Raw genomic sequence first — 20,544 nt, 5'->3', positions numbered from 1 at the left:
CTTTATTGCGCAAGAGCTAGGGAATAAGAAAAGATTTCCTGATTAGGCATACGCTTCAAGGAGGCACCGGACGAGTGGAGACAGTGGAAGGCATTGGCAAGTCCAACCTTTGTTACAAGCTGCTATGTGAGATCCAGTGCCAACTTTTCCCACCCAGTGTGAGGTACAGTGAGGATAAATCATGCCCAAAAGCTTCCGTGCACTAGAACACAAAATCCAATAGATCAGCAGCTGCAGAGAGAGAAATTCATCTCAGCCCAGAAATCCTTCCAGCTGTGTACTGACTGGAGTTCCAAGACTGCGGCATCAGAATCATTCGCCTTCTCTGGGTGCAGTCTAGAAGACGAACACCCCCAAACACACCTGCTTCTTCAGCTTTTCCTTTCCCATCAAGTCTGGGGTTAATAGAAAAGATTTTTTCCTGTCCCCTCTTTTTCCTGGGATTACCCTCTTTGGGGTAATGATTTGCATTTTGGGGGTAAATGATTTGCATTTCTCTTGTGCCTTCCTGCAAGCACGCCTGCTTCAGGGCACATTTCATCCCACCCTTAGGCCTTGTAAGAAGCACTATGGCAAATCCACATGCAGAAAATACAGTCATTCCATTTAGTAACAAAGAAACCACTCTGCCCTTGCTCCTGCCTCTTGCCCCTGCCTCCTCCTGCGCTGCTTGCTTATCTGGGAAGTGCTTGTGGGCCACTAAAAGAAATCCCCACACGCCAGAAAATACAGACAAAAAGAGACAGGCAGAAAAGCGGCACTAATACTTTGTCACTGGTGGGAATCTCCACAACAGAAAGCGTTGTGCTAAACGTGTGAGGTTAAGGGATCATCACTATCAAGATAAAAGTCACAGTATGGAAGATTTAGCGATGGCGTGCTGACTAGAAGAAAAAAACAACTCTTGCCTCGTGTTTTTTTCTTTTGGTCTCTCTTATCATCATCTATTTATCTCATCAGCAGATCTGAGGTTGACCAAAGCCTGTTGCCATGAGCTTTGCTGAACCCATCAAAACTGAGGCTCAGAGGTATTACACCAGCACATAGCATAGGAGAACCCCATCACCTCCATCGTCAAGGGAAGAAGAAAGGGGAACTGTCACAATTAATTACCTCCTCTAAATTGATAGTGGTAGGCTTCTCGTCACACACTACTGCTGTAAAGCAGAACAACAAAGATGTTTACAGCTGCGATAGGGATTTTTGCATACGTGCAACCACACAAGGCTGAGCACACTCCTGTCCCTCTGACATGTTGAGAAATAGCCAGAAGAGCGCAGTGTTCTCTTGCTGTCAGGCTACATACTCCAAGCATTCCCAAAGGCATGCTGTTCTGTAGAACATGCTGAGCCGCCCGGACAGTTGGTGCAGGAAGAACGCAGCAGTATCAGCGCACTCCATCCCGGGGATCTGAATGCATTGGTGGAGAGAACAGGGAAATAAGAGGTAAGAGAGAGAAAAAAACAAAGCAGGCAAATAGCACAGCTGTCCACAGGGGGCGGGGCTTAAGGCAGGGCCTGTGCCGGAGGGTGGCCCAGCACAGTCGGGGCCTCGGGGCCCAGTCTGGAGGGGGCCTGGCACAGTTGAGGCCTCCTCTGGGTCCAGACCAAAGGGGGCCCAGGCTGGAGGAGGACCAGGCACAGCTGGGGCTGCTTTGGGGCCCAGTCCGGAGGGGGGCCTGGCACAGTTGGGGCTGCTTTGGGGCCCAGGCTGGAGGAGGACCAGGCTCAGTTGGGGCTGCTTTGGGGCCCAGTCTGGAGGGGGCCTGGCACAGTTGAGGCCTCCTTTGGGCCCAGTCTGGAGGGGGCCCAGGCAGAGCCAGGGCCTCAGGGCCCAGGCTGGAGGAGGACCAGGCTCAGTTGGGGCTGCTTTGAGGCCCAGTCCGGAGGGGGGCCTGGCACAGTTGGGGCTGCTTTGGGGCCCAGGCTGGAGGAGGACCAGGCTCAGTTGGGGCTGCTTTGAGGCCCAGTCCGGAGGGGGGCCTGGCACAGTTGGGGCTGCTTTGGGGCCCAGGCTGGAGGAGGACCAGGCTCAGCTGGGGCTGCTTTGGGGCCTAGTCCGGAGGGAGGCCCGGCACAGCCAGAGCCTTGTGGCAGCAGTCCAACTCTCAAGTTCAACCTTTAACCATAACCTAAAATGGTAACCGTAGTGAAAGGTAGTGGCAGATAGAGCTGCTTTACTGTGTTTTAATTTTCCCAAGAATAGTGAAGGACTCAAGCTAGTAAAGAAAGACCCCTTTCTGAAGAGCAGGACTCAGAAGGTATTACCAGAGAGCAGATCTCCCAGTAGAGATTCTTCCCCTTAGACAGCCAGCCCTTAAATGAGGTTAGGGAGGGCTGGGACCAGGCTCCACCCCTTTTCTGCACAGGTGAAACGCTTCCAGCTGTGCTCCGCAGCAGACCATGTTTTAACAAAGGTGAAAGCCTGTGAAACAAAAGAATCCCTTCTTACTTGTTTCACGTTTGTGTTTGTTGACCGCAGTTCCAACCAGGTGGACTCTCAATGTCTTGCAAGCGACACCTAGAAGCAGGTACAGGCAGGAGGCACAGCACCCTGCAACCTCCAGGTGAGTGACAGCAGCCAGGCAGGGCTTTGGGCTCTGCAGGGTGATTGTGTGGAGCATTATGCACAGGAACAGCTGAGTCTAAAGATGATGGCAGAGCTGCAGAGCTAAGCATAATGGAGAGGCACAGCGGCTCAGCTCGTTTCCCACCGTAACGCAGGAAATAAGAGCCACGAGGGAAATGCAGACGCACTGTGCTTTCCTCTTTTGTCTCATGCCTTCTGGCCCTGTCAGAGGGGAGGAATGAGCTGCGCTTCCGCAGAGACGTTCCTCTCACAGCCACTCACCCCTCAGGTTGGAGCATTCCTGGCTGCAGGGTGGGAAAGCCAGTTCTTGCCTGGTGGTATCTGCAAAGCTGAAAAAGAAAGACAAACTATGGCCTCTTCTCTCATAAAGTGAGAGGGGAGATCCTGTGCTATTGGGCTGCAGTCAAGAGTCTGAGAGAGTCTGTGTTGTGTGAGATTTTAGAGAGAGCGCTGAGGAGTGTGGGAGCAGTGCAAACCTGCCGGGATGCTTTTACTTTCAGGGGCCTTTGTGCAAATGTTCATGTCCTAGAAGCACGTGGCGGAGCACGTCCTGGGATCAAGGTGCCATGGACTGGAAAATGCAGCTCTGGACATACAGGCTTGGCGGAGTTCCTGTGTGAAGACAAAACTCCCAGTACTCCAGAAACGTGGAGGCAGAAGAGCAGTGACAAGGTATCTGTATGTCTGTCAGTATATGTGCACAGCAGGCCCAGCTGCCCCTGCTTCCTCCCTCCACCGGATCTTCTCCTGCTCCTGGAGTCTCCTGTGGCATTGGTGGCGTGGGGCAAGTTATTTTGTCAAGCAGGATCTACCATTCGTAAACCCATTCTGACTGGGCCCGATCCCCTAGTTGACCTTTAATTAATCTCAACATTATCCTTTCCATAACCTATCCTGGCCCTGAGGTAAGACTGATAGGTCTGTAGCTACCATGCTCATCTTCTGGCTGTTTCTGAAGATGTGTGTCATATTTGCCAGTCTCCAGTCCACCTGCGTGTTTCCATTTAGCCAGGACTGCTGAAGGACGATGGAGTGTGGCTTGGCAACCACATCCACCAACTCCCTCAGCACTCCAAAGTGCAGTCCATCTGGCCCCGTGAACTCGAGCATCCAGCATTCGGTGCAGGTCCAAAATCATCTCATTGTGGATAATGCAGGGCCTATTCAGTTCCCCATCCTTATCTACCAGCACAGGGGATTTTTTCCCAGGGAGTAACAAGTCTTGCTATTAGCGACTGAGGCAACAAAGGCATTAAGTTCCTCAGCCTTATCCTGATCCTTGGTCACCAAGTTGCCCTCGGCGTCCAACAAGGGATGGAGATTCTCCCTTGCCCTCCTCTTGCTGTTGATGTATTTATAGAAATATTCATTGTTGTCCTTCACCTTACTGTCCGAGCTCAGTTCTAGCTGGGCTTTGGCTTTTCTAATTTTCTTCCTGCACAGCTTTGCTACGTACCTGTAATCATCATAAGTAGCTTGACTACTCTTCCACAAACCATAATCTTTCATTCTGCTCTTGAGTTCCAGTCGAAGGTCTCTGTTCAGCCAGTCCAGCCTCCTTGCCCATCAGCTCGTCTTCCATGACCTGGGGATGGTCAGCTCCTGCATCTTTAAAATTACTTCCTTTTTGTACTGCCAGCCTCCCAAGGGACCCTCTCAGCCATGGTCCTGAAGAGGCTCAAGTTTGCTCTCCAGAAGTTCAAGGTTGCAGTTCTGCTGACTGCCCTCCGTGGTTCAACAAGGGTTGAGAAATCTAACATCTCATGATCCCTTTGCCCCAGATGGCCTCCAGCCTTTACATCCCCCACAAGACCTTCTCTGTTAACAAACAGCTGGATTTTGCTTCCCCTTGTTGGCTTCTCACCAGCTGTGTCAGGAAGTTGTCTCCCACATGCTCTAGGAACCTCTGGGACTGTTCCCTATTTGTTGTATTATAAATCCAGCAGATGTCTGGGACTTTGAAATCCCCCACAAGAACAAGGGGGAGAGACCTTGAGACCTCATCCAGCTGTCTATAAAATGTCTTGCCCACCTCTTCATCCTGCTTGCGTGGCCTGTAGCACACCCACGATAACGTCAGTCTTACTGGCCTTTGCTTTTATTCTGACCTATAAGCTCTCAACCCTATCATCGCCATCATTAATTTCCATACATTCACATTCTTTCTTAACATAGAGGGCTTCACCACTGCCTTTCCTGCCTTGCCTCTCTCTTTTGAAAAGTCGCTAGCCATCCATCACAGCACTCCAGCTGTGTGAGTCATTCCACCGCTTTTCTGTGATTTCCAAGTGATTTTTTCTCCTGTTTTTTGATTCAAACAAAAGCAACTTATGATTATTTTTATTATTATTATTATTATTATTTTTTAATGCCAGGCATTGTGTTCAATTTATAAAATTAACACATTAAGAATAGCTTTGTTTGCATTCTGGTAACTGCTGAGACTTTGGCTGACGACAGCTTTCAGCTGCATCTGAACTAGACTGGATTTGTCTCATGCTCTCAATATGTCAGTATTTCTCTTCCAGACCTTTGAATCAATTATTCCTCTGCTATTTATCTCTTCTGGTTGCTGGAGAGAAGAGTTACTGTGTCACATCCTGATGTGTAAGATCGAGCTTGGTGATTTTCAGTAATTCAGGATATTCTTGCTTTTCTTTAAGTGAAGTAAGGGATAATCCATCATATTGTGACATTTCTTTTCCTGTGCGTAATGCCAAGGGATAGGGTTGGAGGTGCCTGCTGGTTCATGTGACATCCCAGAGCTTTCTACACAGCTTAAGTTATGTAACAGGAAAGGCTCAAATATGGTAAAAACTCGATTTCTAGTGTTTTGGTACGTACATTAAAGTCAGTATGGGTCCAGTTCAGACAGCATCGTCTCACATATGTTTGTTGTCTCATATTAAATGAATTTTTATTAATTTGGCTACTTACATACTCCACCCATAGTTTGCATATTGTCTTCTTACGGTGAGGTTTGCCTGCTAAACAGAAAGACAAAATAAACTTAAATTACAGAAGCAGAGAAGCAAAGACAGCTTAGAGGATCAATACAGTACAGATCAGTTAGAGTATTACTTTAAAGTTGTTGTGTTCTGGGTCTTAAGTGGGATGAGATATGGGTGTGAATGTTACAGACAAGTGTTTTTCCTGAATACATTGTTTACCTGCTGCCATGCAAGCCAGCTCTTCTTTTCCCTGCCTCTGCTTTTATTGTTCATGTCTATCTGCATCGCAAAACCTCTAACAGATTTATTTTCATGTTTTAAATCTGTATAGCTAGAAGAGGGGCTTATCTCAGCCTTTTATCTCATCATCTGATGGAGACTGGTTGTGTATGGGGGAGTTTGCATGAATTATTACCATCTCACCAAAACCAAGGAACAGAAAAAGAACGAAAAAAAACCCAACCTTAAAATTCGAATAAATGACTATAGCCGAGCCAGCTGGAAATATCATCTGCAGTTTGCCGAGTCTATCCTTTGTCCTCATTTTGCTCAGCACTGACTGGATGGGGTTAAAATTGAGCACTAATGAAAGAGTTCTGCTACCTGTCTCAGCAGCGCTCCGGTCTTTGTTGCTGTGTTATGAGTGCACTGCTCCTGCTGACACATTTTTTCACCCCCTCGGTTGTTATCTGAGCAGTGTTAGCCCTCACGAGCTATACAGTCAGTGCCTGCTTGCTCCAGGTGCTACATAAGTACAGCAGAAGGATGCCAGGGGGCTTGCAGACAGTGTCTGCATGCTGTTGCTCTTTCAAAGAAGCCCCTATTTTGGCTAACTGTAGAAGAAACCATTTTTTCCTTCGTAAGATCCTTGCAAACGCAGTTAAAGTGTACAGAAGTTTGTGTCTAAATGTCTTTTTGCAGTACGTGCAATGAGGTTATCTATTTTTCAGGAAGATAAGTGCCTCCAGACAGTTAGGAAAACTGCTGGCTCAGGCTTCACCTCCATTAATACAGGTTCAGCCCCTTTCCTCAGAAGAACCTGCATCAAGCCATGGTTTTAACTTGCAGATGGAGTTCTTACGGCACGACTGAAGTGCTGAAGCTCTCTGACCTCTGAAGGCACCCTTAACTCATGTGAATGTGACTGGCTGTTTTGCTTTCAGAAAGAGACCCTTTAGAGCCCCAGAATGCACTGTCCAGAGTCCAGATGAGGACTCCTTAGGCCAAATTTTTTTGTATCCTACAGGAGACTTTTTCTTGGTTGGCAACGTGCTTAAAAAAGAAAGAAATGCAAATGGGCATTTCCATGTGACTGTATTCTGCTCAGTGCAGTGTATACCTGTGTTGCCGAATTAGCTCCATGGCACTGCAAATGATGCATCAAACTAAGCAGTGCAGGAAAGCATTTTTTACTTCTAAAATTTTGGCCTTTCAAAACAGGCCTGCCTTGGTTGCACTGGCTTGCATCTCAGCTGGTGTTCTGTTGTCAGGGTTCCTGTATTTATAGCAGTTGGCAGGGAGGTGGCTCATGACATCGTAAGGCCATGGCGATGTGACTGTAAGAATGCCCCAAGTCAAGTAAAAGATGGCTGTTGGACGAGGGGAATCCATGGCCTGACAGTTGCCCTTCTTGTCACCAGTGGGATTCTGTGGGGTCCATTTTAAGGCCATTTCTCTGTAATGTTTTCACGGTTGATTCCAATCAAGATCTGGCAGTTGTATGAAGTAAATTTGTGGTTGATGTGAAGCTGGGAGGAATGTTGACTCCCTTGGGGGGTTGAGAGGCCTTGCACCAGGATCTGGAGAAATTTGAGGGTGGTCCCCATCTGCATGAAGGAGAGCAAGCACTGCGTTCTGCACCTGGGATGCGGCAGCCCTGGCTGTATGTACAGACTGGGGGGGCGAGGGGCTGGAGATCAGCCCTGCAAAAAGGGATCTGGGCGTTCTGGTTGATGGCAACTTGAATCTGAGCTGGCAGTGTGCCCTGGCAGCCAGGAGGGCCAATGGTGTGCCCTGGGGTGTATCAGGCCCAGTGCTGCCGAGTGAGGGAAGCAGTTGTCCCACTGTGCTTTGCACTGTGTGGTTTCAACTTGAGCATTTTTGGTTTGGGTGGCACTACATAAGAAGGACATAAAGCTATTAGAATGTGTCCAAAGGAGGGCTGCAGAGATGGGGAAGGGTCTGAGGGCATGGTGTGTGAGGAGCAGCTGAGGTCCCTGGGTTCACTCAGAGCAGGCTGAGGACAGCCCTCATAGCAGCTGCAGCTCCTTACAGAAAGAGGAGGGCAATGCTGAGCTCTGCTCTCAGGGGACAGCAGCAGGGCCCAAGGGAACAGCATGGAGCTGTGTCAGAGCAGGGTCGGGTGGGGGTTATGGAAAGGGTCTGCACCAGAGGGCAGTGGGCATGGAGCAGGCTGCCCAGGGTGATGAGCACGGCCCTGAGCTGCTGCAGCTCAGGGAGCGTTGGGAAACTGCTGTCGGACACAGGCTTTGAGTTTGGGTGGTCCTTTGGGGAGCCAGGGGTTGGACTTGATGGTCTTTGTGTGTCCCTTCTAACTCAGGATATTCTATGATTCTGTGATATCAGTGGTTTGCCTGGGAAATACCTGATGATTTTTCTTTCCATTTTTCATGGCATAGTGAGCTGTGAGAAATTAAGGAATGGTAGTGCGTGCTTAACCGGGCTGCATGGCAAGCAGGTCCTGTGGGCGGCCTTAAAAGGATGCCTCTAGACTTCCAGATCACCTCACTTAAGAATAGTCTTTCAGTTATTATTCTGGGAAGCTCACACCACTGGGTGTATAATTCATTTCACTTAGAATTTCAGGGTCAGACATAAATGTTATTATCTGCTTCAGAGGAAAAGCTTTAGAGAAAGAAGTGGGAAGCTGAGTTGATATTTGGAAAAAAGAAAAATGTTTAAAATATTTTTTGCAAAATAAGCCCTCAGCAAACAGTCGTTCTATTCTGCTTTTGGCCAGTCTCAGATGCTTGTCTTCCAGAATGTCTGCATATGGATGAATCACAACACGATCCTGGGAATTTTTAAGAAAGGTAGGAAGGAGGACCTGGGGAACTGCAGGCCGGCTAGCCTCACCTCTGTGCCTGGGAAGATCATGGAGCAGATCCACCTAGAAGCTACGTTAAGGCACATACGAGACAAAGAGATCCGAGACAGCCAGCATGGCTTCACCAAGAGCGGATTGTGCCTGACCAATCTGGTGGCCTTCTGTGGTGGAGTGATGGCTTTGGTCGATGGGGGAAGGGCGGTGGATGTCATCTACCTGGACTTCTACAAAGCCTTTGACATGGTCCCTCAGCACATCCTTCTTTCTAAATTAAAGAGGTATAGATTTGAAGGATGGACAGTTCAGTGGATTAAGAATTGGTTGGCTGGACACAGCCAAAGGTTGTGATCAAAGGTTTTGTGCCTGATTACAAGCAGTGTCCCTCAGGGGTTGGTCTTGGGACTGGTGCTCTTCAGCATCTTCATCAGTGACACAGACAGTGGCATCGAGTGCACCCTCAGCAAGTTTGCAGATGATACAAACTGAGCAGTGCAGTCGATACACTGGAAGGAAGGGAAGCCATCCAGAGGGACCTGGACAGGCTGGAGAGGTTGTGGGTGTCCCATCCCTGGAGGCATTCAAGGCCAAGCTACCCATGTTTGCCTTCTGTAGCTATCAGTGGGGCAAGAGTAAAATGAAGAGTACAATGAAGTACAGAGTGCTGTTCTTGTATTATTCAATTACAAGTTCCTGTTTTCTCAAAGACAATAGAATTCTGAGCTAAGCAACAATTAAGCCAGTGATTTTAAGTATTAATTTCTGATGATGGTGGCTGCGTGTGTTCAGAGGTCACACTTAATTCACTGCGCCTGTGGAAATTCTGATGAGCAATTAGCAAAAATACCTGTAGAACATGTGAAGGCAATGACAGAGCCTTTATTTGAGAAATAGGCACTCGAGGAAAAGATATCAAAAAGGAATTGACTCACCCCTCCGGGTAACAGTGTGGAGAGAAGGACGAGCTGAGGAATGTGACCCTCCCCTGTTCGTACCATCGCGCCGCTGGAGAGAAGGGCGGGGGCAAAGAGGGGGACCCACGCGGACTCAGACTGCACAGAAGTATTGCAGAGACAGAAGGGGTGGCTCCAGACCACCCCCCCCGCTCCAGGTACCCACACACTCATGTAGTCCACCCATTGGTTCAGGCTGTGACCCTGGAATTCCACTGTAATACCCTTGTCATTAGAGAGAAACAAAAACACAGTTCTCCATAAATAAGTGCCATTTCAGCAAGTGACACCTCTTCATTCTACAGGAGAAAAAAACTACAGGTGAGCCTAACATATTAATTAAATGAGAACAAAATGTTAGGAAGGACAAGACTGTGCTTGAGTTTTCCCAGTAATTAGTGCCCGAATTCCGGAACGGGTTTCTGAATCTTTGTTTCATCCTACAGGTCCTATGAAGGACTGTGCCTTCATTGTAACCTCCATCAGAAATGCCTCCTTTCTCAGTGAAAATCCAGCCATTGGATTAAGGGCAAAAGTAATGTGCAGAGTAGAACTTCTATAATGCTCTGTATTGTAGAATTCTACCTACAGGCTATAATACTCTATATTATAGGAACTCTAAATACAGACTGCTTCAACACACTTGAAATCAGCACATGTTTAAAACTGATGCAAAGAGATGCATGTTTGGTCGTTTTGTTTGTTTAATCTCTTTGAACAGCCAGATCAAGTAGCTAAGAAACCTCGTTCCAGCTTTTCTGTAAAAACTGAGTCATGATGAGTGCTTTCTCTAACAATTGTAGTGTTGGGACACACGCTTCACTTTTTGCCATAGACCAAGTATTGTTCTCTCTCCTTATTATTATGTTGCAGGAAAGATTGTTTCATGTGTAATGAAAAGCTAGTGTCCAGAAGATCACTGCGGCCAGATCCCAATTTTGATGCCCTCATCAGTAACACTTGTCCAACTTCAGATGTATCTGAAGCTCATTAGGAGGGAATGCTAGCAAGAATGAGCTAACACAATACCAGCAAGCTTTCAGTCACAGCGTTAAGGAAGAATAAAGAGGAGGCTGGGGGCAGGTATGTCATCACCTGATTTGACCACATGTAACGTGATGCTAGAAATACATCACGTCCTCACTCCCTGCATAGCAAGATATTCATCTCTGCTCCACCAAAGGCTGCCAAAGTAACTTCTGTGTGATGACTACTGAGATAAAAATTTGTGTCACTCCTTGCAAGTTCTGTGGCAGCCAGCTATTGTGCTACCCACTCACAGGTATCCTGTCTTCGGTAACAGGGTGTAAGAGAATGAATCCTGTACCAACACTGCTGTTACAGCCCAACAAGGGCCCGTGATGCATGGGTGAAGGTTGATGTTGCAGATAACTTCCTGTCACTGGAATACATGGAGTTTACACAGTCTTCTGATGGCTGGCTTTTATGCTTATATAAGGGTATTCCTTTTTGTTTCTCGGCTTTTCAGGTGATTTTGCTTTGCTTTCCTTGGCTTTTTAGTGCTTCCTCTTTCTGTTATTGTTCCTGGATTTGCTTTGCTTTGCTCTTTGGGTTTTCTTTTGTATCTTTGCCGTGAATTGCTTCTGAAGTTTCTTTCTTTTCCGTGCTAAGCACTGGTGAGAGTTGCTATCTATTTACTGTGTTTGGCGTCTTCACTTCGGCATGGTATTGTATTCAGTGCATTTGCTTTCCTCTTGTAGTTCATGACCTTGTTTTGCTTTGCTGTTTTCCTTGTTATTTTTCTTTATTTTTTTCTGCCTTGCTTTGCTGCTCCTTCTGTGTTGCAATGCATTGTTTTTGTTCAGATTTGTTGATTTTCTCTTTTCCCGTTTCAAAGGCAGTATTCAATCCAGTCGCACCTCATTGCAGGCAAATGCTTCTCTTAACTGGTCTTCTGAATCAGCAGTGTCAGGGATTTCACAGTCTGTGTGTTGCAGTGGCTGGCAGTCTTTGCAGTTAGGAACATCTTCCTGTGTTTTTATATTCCAAATAGGGTCTCATACTTGAGCTGCATTAGAAGCAAATCGTGATATCATGTGCAGTAAGAAAGGGCAGTGGAGCAGGCTCCGCAGGGCGGTGGTCACGTCAGCAAGCTGTCAGAGCTCAAGGAGCATTTGGACAATGTTCTCGGAGCTCGGGTTTGCATTTTGGTGGTCTTGTGTGGGGTGAGGAGTTGGACTTGGTGGCCTTTGTGGGTCCTGTCCAACTTTGGCTGTTCTCTGGTTCTGTGAGCAGAGGATAGGGCTGATTTGGCGCAAGCTCCCGTTCCGCATTCAACATCGTTGGTTCTCATAGGAGCTGAGCTGGGTGCCGTGGCAGGCAGCTCCTCAGTGGTGGTATTCCAGTTATGGGAATCATCCCACCATGTTTCTGTGATAGCAACAAGGTCATAACTTTCCAAGTGCATCAGTGTTTCCAACTCCTCCTGCTTATTTCCCAGGCGTGTGCATTGTTATAATGGCACTTCAGCTGGGCTTCCTGTCTCACCGCCTTTCTTTTCTAGAGGATCTAGGATTCCCTAGAACATCCTGGTGCTCTTCTCCATCCCTTTGTACTCCACCCTCTTCACCCATCTAGTTTGGTATGAGCCCTCGAACTACCTGCTCAACCCCAGTGGCCCTAATTTTGTCCCCTTCTCCCTTCGTGCCTAGTTTAAAGACCTTTCAGTGAGTCCTGCCAGTTCCCGGGCTAGGATCCTCTTACCCCTTAGAGACAGGCAAGTTCCATCTGCAGACATCATGCCAGATGCTGAGTAAATTGCCCCATGGTCAAAAAAACCAAAATTCCTGTGTTTGCACCAACCTCTAAGCCCTCTAAGCCTCTAATTTATGAGGTGGGTTTTCTGATCCTCTCAGTATCCTTCCCCGCCACTGAAGGTATAGAAGAAAAAACCATCTGCACGCCCTTTCCATCAACTACCTACCCCAGTCTCCTGAAGTCTTCCTTGTTAGTCCTCAGGCTTTTCTCAGCGACTTCATCACTATCGGCCTGAACTATCAGTAAGGGGTAACAATCTCAGGGGCGAATCAGACCAGAAGTTTTCTAGAAATATCCCTGACCCGTGCCCCATGGAGGAAGCACAACTCCCTAGGGTAGGGTCAGGCTGAAATATAGGGCCCACCGTTCCTCTCAGAAGGAAGTTGCCTTTGACGACCACCCTTCTTTCCTTCTGGGTGGAGTCAGTCCATGCGGTTGACTGCTTTACCCAAGGCAACCCCACGGGTAGGCCTCCCACTGTACCCTCACTCACCCCTCCCTCGAGTTACAGGGCTTCAAACCTATTTTGCAGAGGCACCTGGGGAGGCAAGGATGGTCAGGGTGGGGGTTGCCTACTTCTCCGAGCTGGTACCTGTTTCCACACCTCGTCCTCTCTCAAATTGCCTCGCTCTACTTGGCATTGACAAGACAGAGGGAATCAGAATCATGAAGGCAGGAAAAGACCTCAAAGATCATCCAGTCCAACCGTGCACCTACCACCACCGTTTCCTCACTAAACCATGTCCCTTAGTTCAGCATTTAAACATTTCCTCAAGTTGCGTAACCGTTGGGGTTATGGCAACTGATAAAAATGATGGGATGGAAAATAATGAGTTTCCTCATAGGAGACACTCATCTTGAGCTGTCAATCTGAAGAACTGCAAACAGATGAGGACAACGGAACGTCCATCAGGTCTATTGAAAAAACATGTAAGGACATGACACATAAGTTGCCAGGTTTGTGGGTAGGTCATATAACCTACCTCCCCATATTTATTTTTCAGACATCATCGTCCATGCTAGTGAGGCTTTATCTGCTTGGTTTTCAGGGCAAGTTTCACATTCATGGATATCCTGTGCAATAGCGTCCTTGATCCAGACCCTGTTTCTGTATTGCATCTCTTCCTTGTTGGCCTGGGGTGTCATGGGCCCGCTGAGCAAGAAAAAATTCCTTCTTGAGGTTGTCAAGGCACTATAAAAGTTTGCCAAGCAAAGTTGTGGATGCCCCATCCGTGGAGGTGTTCAAGGCCTGGTTGGGTGGTGTCCTGGGCTGCTTGGCCTGGCCCAGTGGGTGGCATCCCTGCGCGCAGTGGTGGGGTTGGACGTACCAATTCTTTAATGTCCCTTCCAAGCCAAGACATTCTCTGGTGCTGTGATTCTATGATGTAACTGTGAAAAATCTCAGCTGTGTTTTTTTTCTAGGTGTCAGGGAATCGTCCCCCACTGTGATGGTGCCCACAGCAAGGGACAGAGCTCTGCGCCTGCCCTGGGAGGACTCTCACCCTCCTGAGCTGCCCAACAGGATGTGCTCACTGAGAGAGGTGGCTACACTGCAGCTTCGCTGCCACGGTTGCACCCAAATAGACCCTGCTCTCCCCAGATGAGGTGCCCCAAGCAGCCCTGGTGCAGCACATCACAAGACAAGGGGACCCTCCACCCAGCATCACGAGTCCATGAAGTTGCAGTGCCCCACCTTGCTGTGCTGTGCCGTGAGGTCATAAGGCCCATCTGTGACATCTGCCCCATGCTAGAGGATCACTCTGTGCCTGCCCTGACAGCAGCACTTGCTGTGGCTGCAGCAGCTGTGGTGGCAGCATGGCACGAGTGTGGGGGTCCGTGGCCCCTGTCGGTCTCGTCGTCATCCTCCTACTTACCGGCATGTGTTCCCAGGAGAGCTTTGCTGCTCCGTGGCGAGCACCGGGAGCAGGTGGGTGGGCAGAGACGAGGCCAAAACTGAGCAGCACTGGGGGCAAAAAGTCAGGCTGTATCCCCATGGCCCCACAGCACAGTTCCCTGGGGCCTGCTTTCCATGGTGGGCAGATGGTGACGGGTAGCACCTCAGGGGTCAGGAAGGAGCCCGTGGCAGCTCTGCTCCCCAGGGCTGGTTCCAGCCATGTCGGGCCGTGACATGGCCTCTTGCTGGCCGGAGCACAGCCTTCATTCTGGGAGATGTCCTGGGGGGAAGTTTAGAAGATGTGTGCTGGGAAAAGCATGAGCGTTTCTGACCCGGCCTCATGGTACTCCCCATAGTCGAATCCCAGTTTTCAGCACAGCCCTGGCCCACAGCCCAGAGGAAGAGACAGGCATGGTTTCCTCCAGCGTGACCTTCCTTTGTGTACATGAGAGATCTCCCAGTAAGAAAGCCCTGAGGGGCTGTATCTTCTTCCACGCGGTCCGTGAGGCATGTTGCACATGGCCCGGAGAGAGTATTTTGTAAGCTGCCAGGTGCCAGCCAACAGGCCATCCTGGACACCCTGCAACTTTGGCAATCACGAGCTGATTCTTTCTTCCATGACCCACTTCTGGCTACTAAGGGAGAAGACTGCAACATGCAATGGGAACTACTCTCATCTGTTCTTCTTGATTCTAGATGATGCCTTTGGTGTTCCCTCTCCAGATGCTCATCTGGATCCAGATTTTGCGCCTCAGGGGAAACCCAGAGGTAAGTTGTGAGCGTGTGTTTCCTGAAAGGCAGAAAAATGCATGCCCTAACTGTTCATAATTTTACTGAAGATCCTGTTGAGGTCTTCCTAATGTGCTTACACCTTGAAGGGCTTGCACAGATAAGTCATAAGTATTTTGTTACTTGGAGAGCTGCCACATATCAGTGGGATGGTTACCCCTGCCATCAGCTGAGAGCACCCAGACCTTCGTATGTGGGTCATTCCCTGACCCGCTGCCAGACCCTGCAGGTCACTCAAGAAATGTAGGCCCCAGTTTGCAGTGGGAGCTCTCCTCACCTGCGTCTGATCACACTTGTGCCTGCAGGCCCTCTTGGTCAATCTGCAGAGTGGAATCCTGACCCTGAGCCTGGTATGGATGCTGGAGGTAAGTCACCAGTCTTCATTTTCTCGATATTTGTTCATATTTGGTTGTGATAGTTCAGCAATGGTTCATCTTTTCATTGGCCAGCGGGTTCTTCTCTGTGAGAAGCATGGGTGTTTATGATTTCTTGGGTGCTACGTGCTCCCAGTGTGGTGTTGGCTTTGCCTTTGTGCATCAGAGGTCTCCCAGTAATGAAGCCTCGAGGGGATGAATGTTCTTCTGTGAGGTCCCTGAGAGTCTTTTCACGTGGCCTGGAAAGACTATTTGAAATGCTGCTTCAGCAACTTTCAAAGGCCAACAGGTCACCTGGCTCCTGTGCACCTCTGGATCTTTCATCCCACGCCTGCATCCCAGGTGATTACCGGAGCCCCTTCCAGACACTGCTGGTTACTACGGAAGAGGGAGATCACAACATGCAGTGGGAGCGTTTCTCATGTGCCCTCGATTACAGCTGTGTCTAGAGGCAGTGGCTTGTCAAAGTCTCAGTTTAATCAGGTCCACGAGACTCAGTGCAGTCTCGTAGGTAGATCACAAAAAGGGGCGAGCATTTAGGTTTTCATGTTCTTTCCAAGTGAAATGTACTTCCTTTGCAGAAGAGAAGGGAGGATTTGGGTCAGGATGAGTGGTGTGTGTGGCATGCTATGCCTTGCAAAGCTGTCTTTGCCGGCCACTCCAGCCCTGAGCTGTTTCGAGTGCCTTCTGCAGAGCCAGCAGGCATGGTTCAGTTGAGTTTAAAGCTGGGTTGAGCTCCAGGAGAGCATTCCTCTGGGCGGCTCCACATGTGGCTAGTTTTGTACAATTGTGGTGCCACTGCAGGCACCCAGGAACTGTTGAAAAGATGCTCCTGAGTGGAAGAGAGAGAACAGTGCCATGAAGGAGTCCCTTGTTTTACTTGCATCCTCTGTCATTCTGACTGCAAGAATCCAGGACACGTGGAAGTCCATCATATCACATGGGTATGTCATGGCTATTTAGATCCTTTGACAGCTGACAGCTCCAAGGCCACACGTCAGCCAGGTCTCTCGGCAGATGTGAGAGTGTAGTCCTGCATGGTGTATGTCTTTTCAGTGCACGATCCCCTGGTATGCTCTGCAGTGCAGTTATGCCATTGTGTGTGACTGAAACTTTTCATGGGTCTTTGGTTGCAGAAGTGCCCCCAGGGAAGGCCTTGCCAAGTCCTCGGCTCTTTCCTGTGCTGGAGCCCCGCTGGAATCCCAGGGGTGAGTAGTTTGTCTTTACTGACTTCACTGACTCACCGCTGATCTTCAAAACTTCCTGCACAGGAGATGTAACTTCACACATTCTGTTAGGTCTGGAAAAAGGAAAGGATGCATCTAGAAGAGGAAAATACTCACAGAGGTCATCTCGTGTGATAAAGGAACTGCTGAAGGAAATGGAGAAGGCAGCGCGTGGTGGGTATACTTCGGTCTGTTCACTGTGAGACTTGGGAAGCTGAGGTCTGATATATGTGTGGATAAGCTGTAACCTGCACAGCAGGAAGGGATCTCTCAGAGCCGTGCTGTGGTGGTGTTCCGTGTAACACCTTGCAGGCACTGTCAAGCACCAGAGATGGTCTGCTGCCACTTCTGCATCCAGCCAAGACCCAGAGACAGCTGCTCCCCCAGCATGACCGTAACTTGTCAGAGCTGCTTTGTGCAGACATTGGCAGCCTGGTGGCAGCGAGTGACGAGTGCTGTGCTTCTGTTCATACAAAGCCCTCTCTGCTGCTGAGGCAGCAGGAGGAGCATCCCAAGCAGGGCTGGCTGTCTTTGCTAATCCTGGAAACGAGGTGGAGATGCTGATTCTGGAGATGTTTCTGCTGAAGCTTGAATTTCAGCCTGCAGATGCCTGGCTGTGATGGGTGGAACACAATGGTTGGTGATGCTCACAGCACAGCGCGTGAGGGCCCTGCATAGGAGCTGATTCCTCGGGAGGCGTGAGAGGTTTCGGCACCTTCCAATTCCTGGGAGGGCCCAGATGCCCTTGGGCAGCAGAGAGGGTCGCAGTGGCTTTGGGGGACTGGGACCAGCAGACTTTGCCTGAGCTCAGGATAGGAGTAGCTCAGTTCCTGGTGAGAACACATCACATCCAATCCCACTGTCCTCTTTCTTTCTAAAGGGACTGACCAACAAACTGCACAGGACGCGCTGCAGGAAGGCAGCCATCCCACGCTGCCAGTCTGGGACAGAGAAACACAGACAGCGCCAACAACTGGCATGCCAGGTAATTTCTGTCCTGTGGTCATCCAGTGTCACTAACCAGAGTCAGTGTGTGCCTGCAGGCTCTTCCTGCCTGCTCTTGCACACGAGGTCAGCAGCCAAACCTGAGCGTATGAGCACAGAGCACGTGTAAAAGAAGCCAGGGGTGGCTCTCTGAAAGTGGCTGGCCTCAGTGGGGTTTGGTGAGTTGTTCCAGCAGCGTGTCGGAGAAGATGCATGCAGACCTCTGTGACGCTGCTCACCTCCCACTGCTCCCAGTTCCCAGAGAGTTGTGAGCTTTTCCTTTTTGGATGAGTGGAGTCCTGTGTGGTAGGAGCCTGCAGGAGTATTTTTCCCCTGGGCTGGCTCCGGCTGTGCCCCTGTGCTAGCTCGAGGCTGACCTTCAGCCTGGGGGGTGTCCTGTGGGAGAGCTCAGGATGCGTGCGCTGGGGAAAGTGTGAAGGCTTCTGCTGTGCAGTGCTCCCCGCAGACAAAGCCCAGAGCCCAGGGCAGAGCCCCAGCCCTCGGCCCAGAGGAATACGTGGGACAGTGCTGGTGCAGCCTGCACCCTACCCAACGAGAAGTGGAAGCAATCTTCCTTGTCCCGTGGTGCTTAGGCACCAGAGACAGAGGTACCCACTGATGAAAATCTCCTGGGTCCATAAAGCACACCGAGAGATTGTCTGTAGTGCAGGTGAAGGTCACATGGGACATGTCTCATTTCTTCCAGGGATGAATGCTGGGAAAAACACAAGGGCTGCGGTTCAGGAGTTTGTACAAGTGCTCTTCTTCCCAGTGATTGCACTGCTTTTAACAGTGCTGCTGTCTGCGCTGGTGATGACTTGTACTGCTGTGTCATGGATGTGGCAAAAATATCCGTGAGTTGGCTTTTCCCCAAAATACTTTATTGCTGCATTTGTGGTGCCAGGATCCTGGATGGCCACATCAGCTGCTGGCAGTATGCTGCTAGGATTAATGTTGCAATGTCTTTTAAGTGTCCTCTTAATTCCCATCAGTGAGTATTGCTTTCTGAAACTCATTTTTACAGAGTGTGCAAGAGAGCAGAGACAACTCCAGGACAAGCTCATCCTGACAGTGTGCGGGAGAGAGGCCAGTCTGGAGGTGAAGGCAGAGCGGAGCTGGGAGAGGCAACAAAAGATGATGTAGTTGCCCAAGAAAACAAGAACTTGTACAGCGGATCCAGCCCGTTCCCCTCCTCCTTTGAAGCAGAGTTTGAATACCTGTGCAGCAAAATCCGCACAGACCCTTCACTTTGGCCCACGTGTCCCAGCAGCTCTCCCATGGACAGTGTCTCTTCCCCAGATACCCGTGGTTCTTGGGGTTCCCCATAGCCATCTAGTGCCCCGGTTACCTGTGTCAGCATGGCTGGGGTTCCCTGGAAGACCCCGCTTTCTGAGTAATAAAGACACCCTGTGCAAAAGCAGCTGTTTTGACCATTTCCATTGGGTTCTAGTGCATAGGGCTGAGGCCTGCATTTTGTGCAAGGGAAGCTGTTGGACAGCTGCACACCAGTGAGGGACTCCTTGGTCCCAGCCTCAGCTTGCTTTTCTAGTTGGACTGTCAGCCAGGCTCTGGCCAGAACAGAGAAGGGCTGGGGAGGCTCGATATGTGAAGAGTTGTCCTCGAGCTCTTCTAGGCTACTGCCCTGAATCAGGGCAGGCAGCGAGGGAAGGAAGCACCTGGAAGGGGGAGTTTCCAGCACTGAGCACATCTGGGAGAAACATGACATGGTAGCAAAGGCTATCAGTACAATGCTTACGCTTGCAGGTGAATAGATGGCAGCCTGCCCTGTGGCAGTCATAGATTAGAAATCACAGAGATCATTGTATGAGTCATCATAGAAATCATCAAATGGCGTGGATTGGAAGGGACCTCAGGGACCTTTGAGTTCCAAAATCCCTGCCACAGGCAGGGTTGTGAATCATGAAAACAGCTTTTCTATATTGTGAAAAGAAGTCTTTTTACATAACTTGAGTGGACTTTAGCTGGAGGACAGGAGATGTACACAGGGAAGCCCAAGAACAGGTGGAGTCCATTAGCCAGCAAACAGAATTTTTGTAAAGGTCCCCCCATTTTGATGGGGGACATCGGTTACAACTCTTGTCCAGGTAATTTGGTGTTCCCATGCCCTGGGGAAGTCGGTGGACTCCATTACCCAGCAAAAGACAAGGGATTTTCACCTGATACCTAAGACCAGCTAGGATAAGCAACGGTTATGGGGCAAAGGGTGTCAAAAGAGATACCGAGAAAGACCCCCCTGGGTTGTATCTTGGCTCACTGGAAGGACATTGCTGATGAGCCAGGGTGAACACTGAAAGAGAAAACTCTTATTAAATATTGTTATCAGTGGTGGCCGTTGTTTAAATTAGAGGGAGGGAAAAGCTGGGTCCTTAATGGAACGTGAAATTATAAAATACTCCTTTGGTTAATGTTGTTTCTAAGAAGGGAAAGTGAATGGGATGAAGTAGCATATGCGGATATGTTTTTTACTCCTAGAAATCATCCAGAATGGCAAAAGGAATGTGGGATTAATCTGGCTCCACAAGATTCTTTAGTATTAGCCTTAGAGAAGGAAAAGAGAGGAAAGGGTGAAAGACTGAGAGGATGTTACTCAGCATGTAGCATTGGAGAAAGATGTTTAAAAGTTAGAGAAACACGGGAAAGGCTGGAGGATTATGTTCCCCATTATGAGAAGGAAAGAGAGCAGGGAAACAAAGAAGGTGACATTGTAAGAGCAGAAACCCAGGAAGGAGGAAAAGGAAATGAACGGGCAGTGAGGGGCTTTTCGCCAATCCCAGCCCGTGCTCGTAGCAAAGTAGGAACGACTACGCAGACTCCTCTCAGACAAGCAGTGGGTTCTAGGGGATCCATTTGAATTAAGATACCGCTTACAACAGATGGTTTAGACAACTGGAAATGTGTAGTTCAGGAGTATAGGAGCGATC

General features: G+C 49.2%; 1 protein-coding gene across 1 annotated transcript; it reads left to right on the top strand.

Moving 5' to 3' along the window:
- Positions 1-1,364: 1,364 nt before the first annotated feature.
- On the top strand, positions 1,365-19,019 carry LOC107050529. The gene is made up of 10 exons (XM_046899113.1): positions 1,365-1,446; positions 2,482-2,566; positions 3,090-3,261; positions 14,926-14,997; positions 15,324-15,383; positions 16,522-16,600; positions 16,691-16,792; positions 17,499-17,603; positions 18,309-18,456; positions 18,627-19,019. The coding sequence occupies exons 4-10, from the start codon at positions 14,926-14,928 to the stop codon at positions 18,928-18,930; spliced, it is 870 nt and encodes a 289-aa protein (XP_046755069.1). The 5' UTR covers positions 1,365-1,446; positions 2,482-2,566; positions 3,090-3,261; the 3' UTR covers positions 18,931-19,019.
- The last annotated feature ends 1,525 nt before the right edge of the window (positions 19,020-20,544 follow it).

Source organism: Gallus gallus, chromosome 10 (assembly GCF_016699485.2).
Source record: "Gallus gallus isolate bGalGal1 chromosome 10, bGalGal1.mat.broiler.GRCg7b, whole genome shotgun sequence".
Lineage (NCBI taxonomy): Eukaryota > Metazoa > Chordata > Aves > Galliformes > Phasianidae > Gallus > Gallus gallus.
This window is presented reverse-complemented; position numbering and strand designations above follow the sequence as displayed.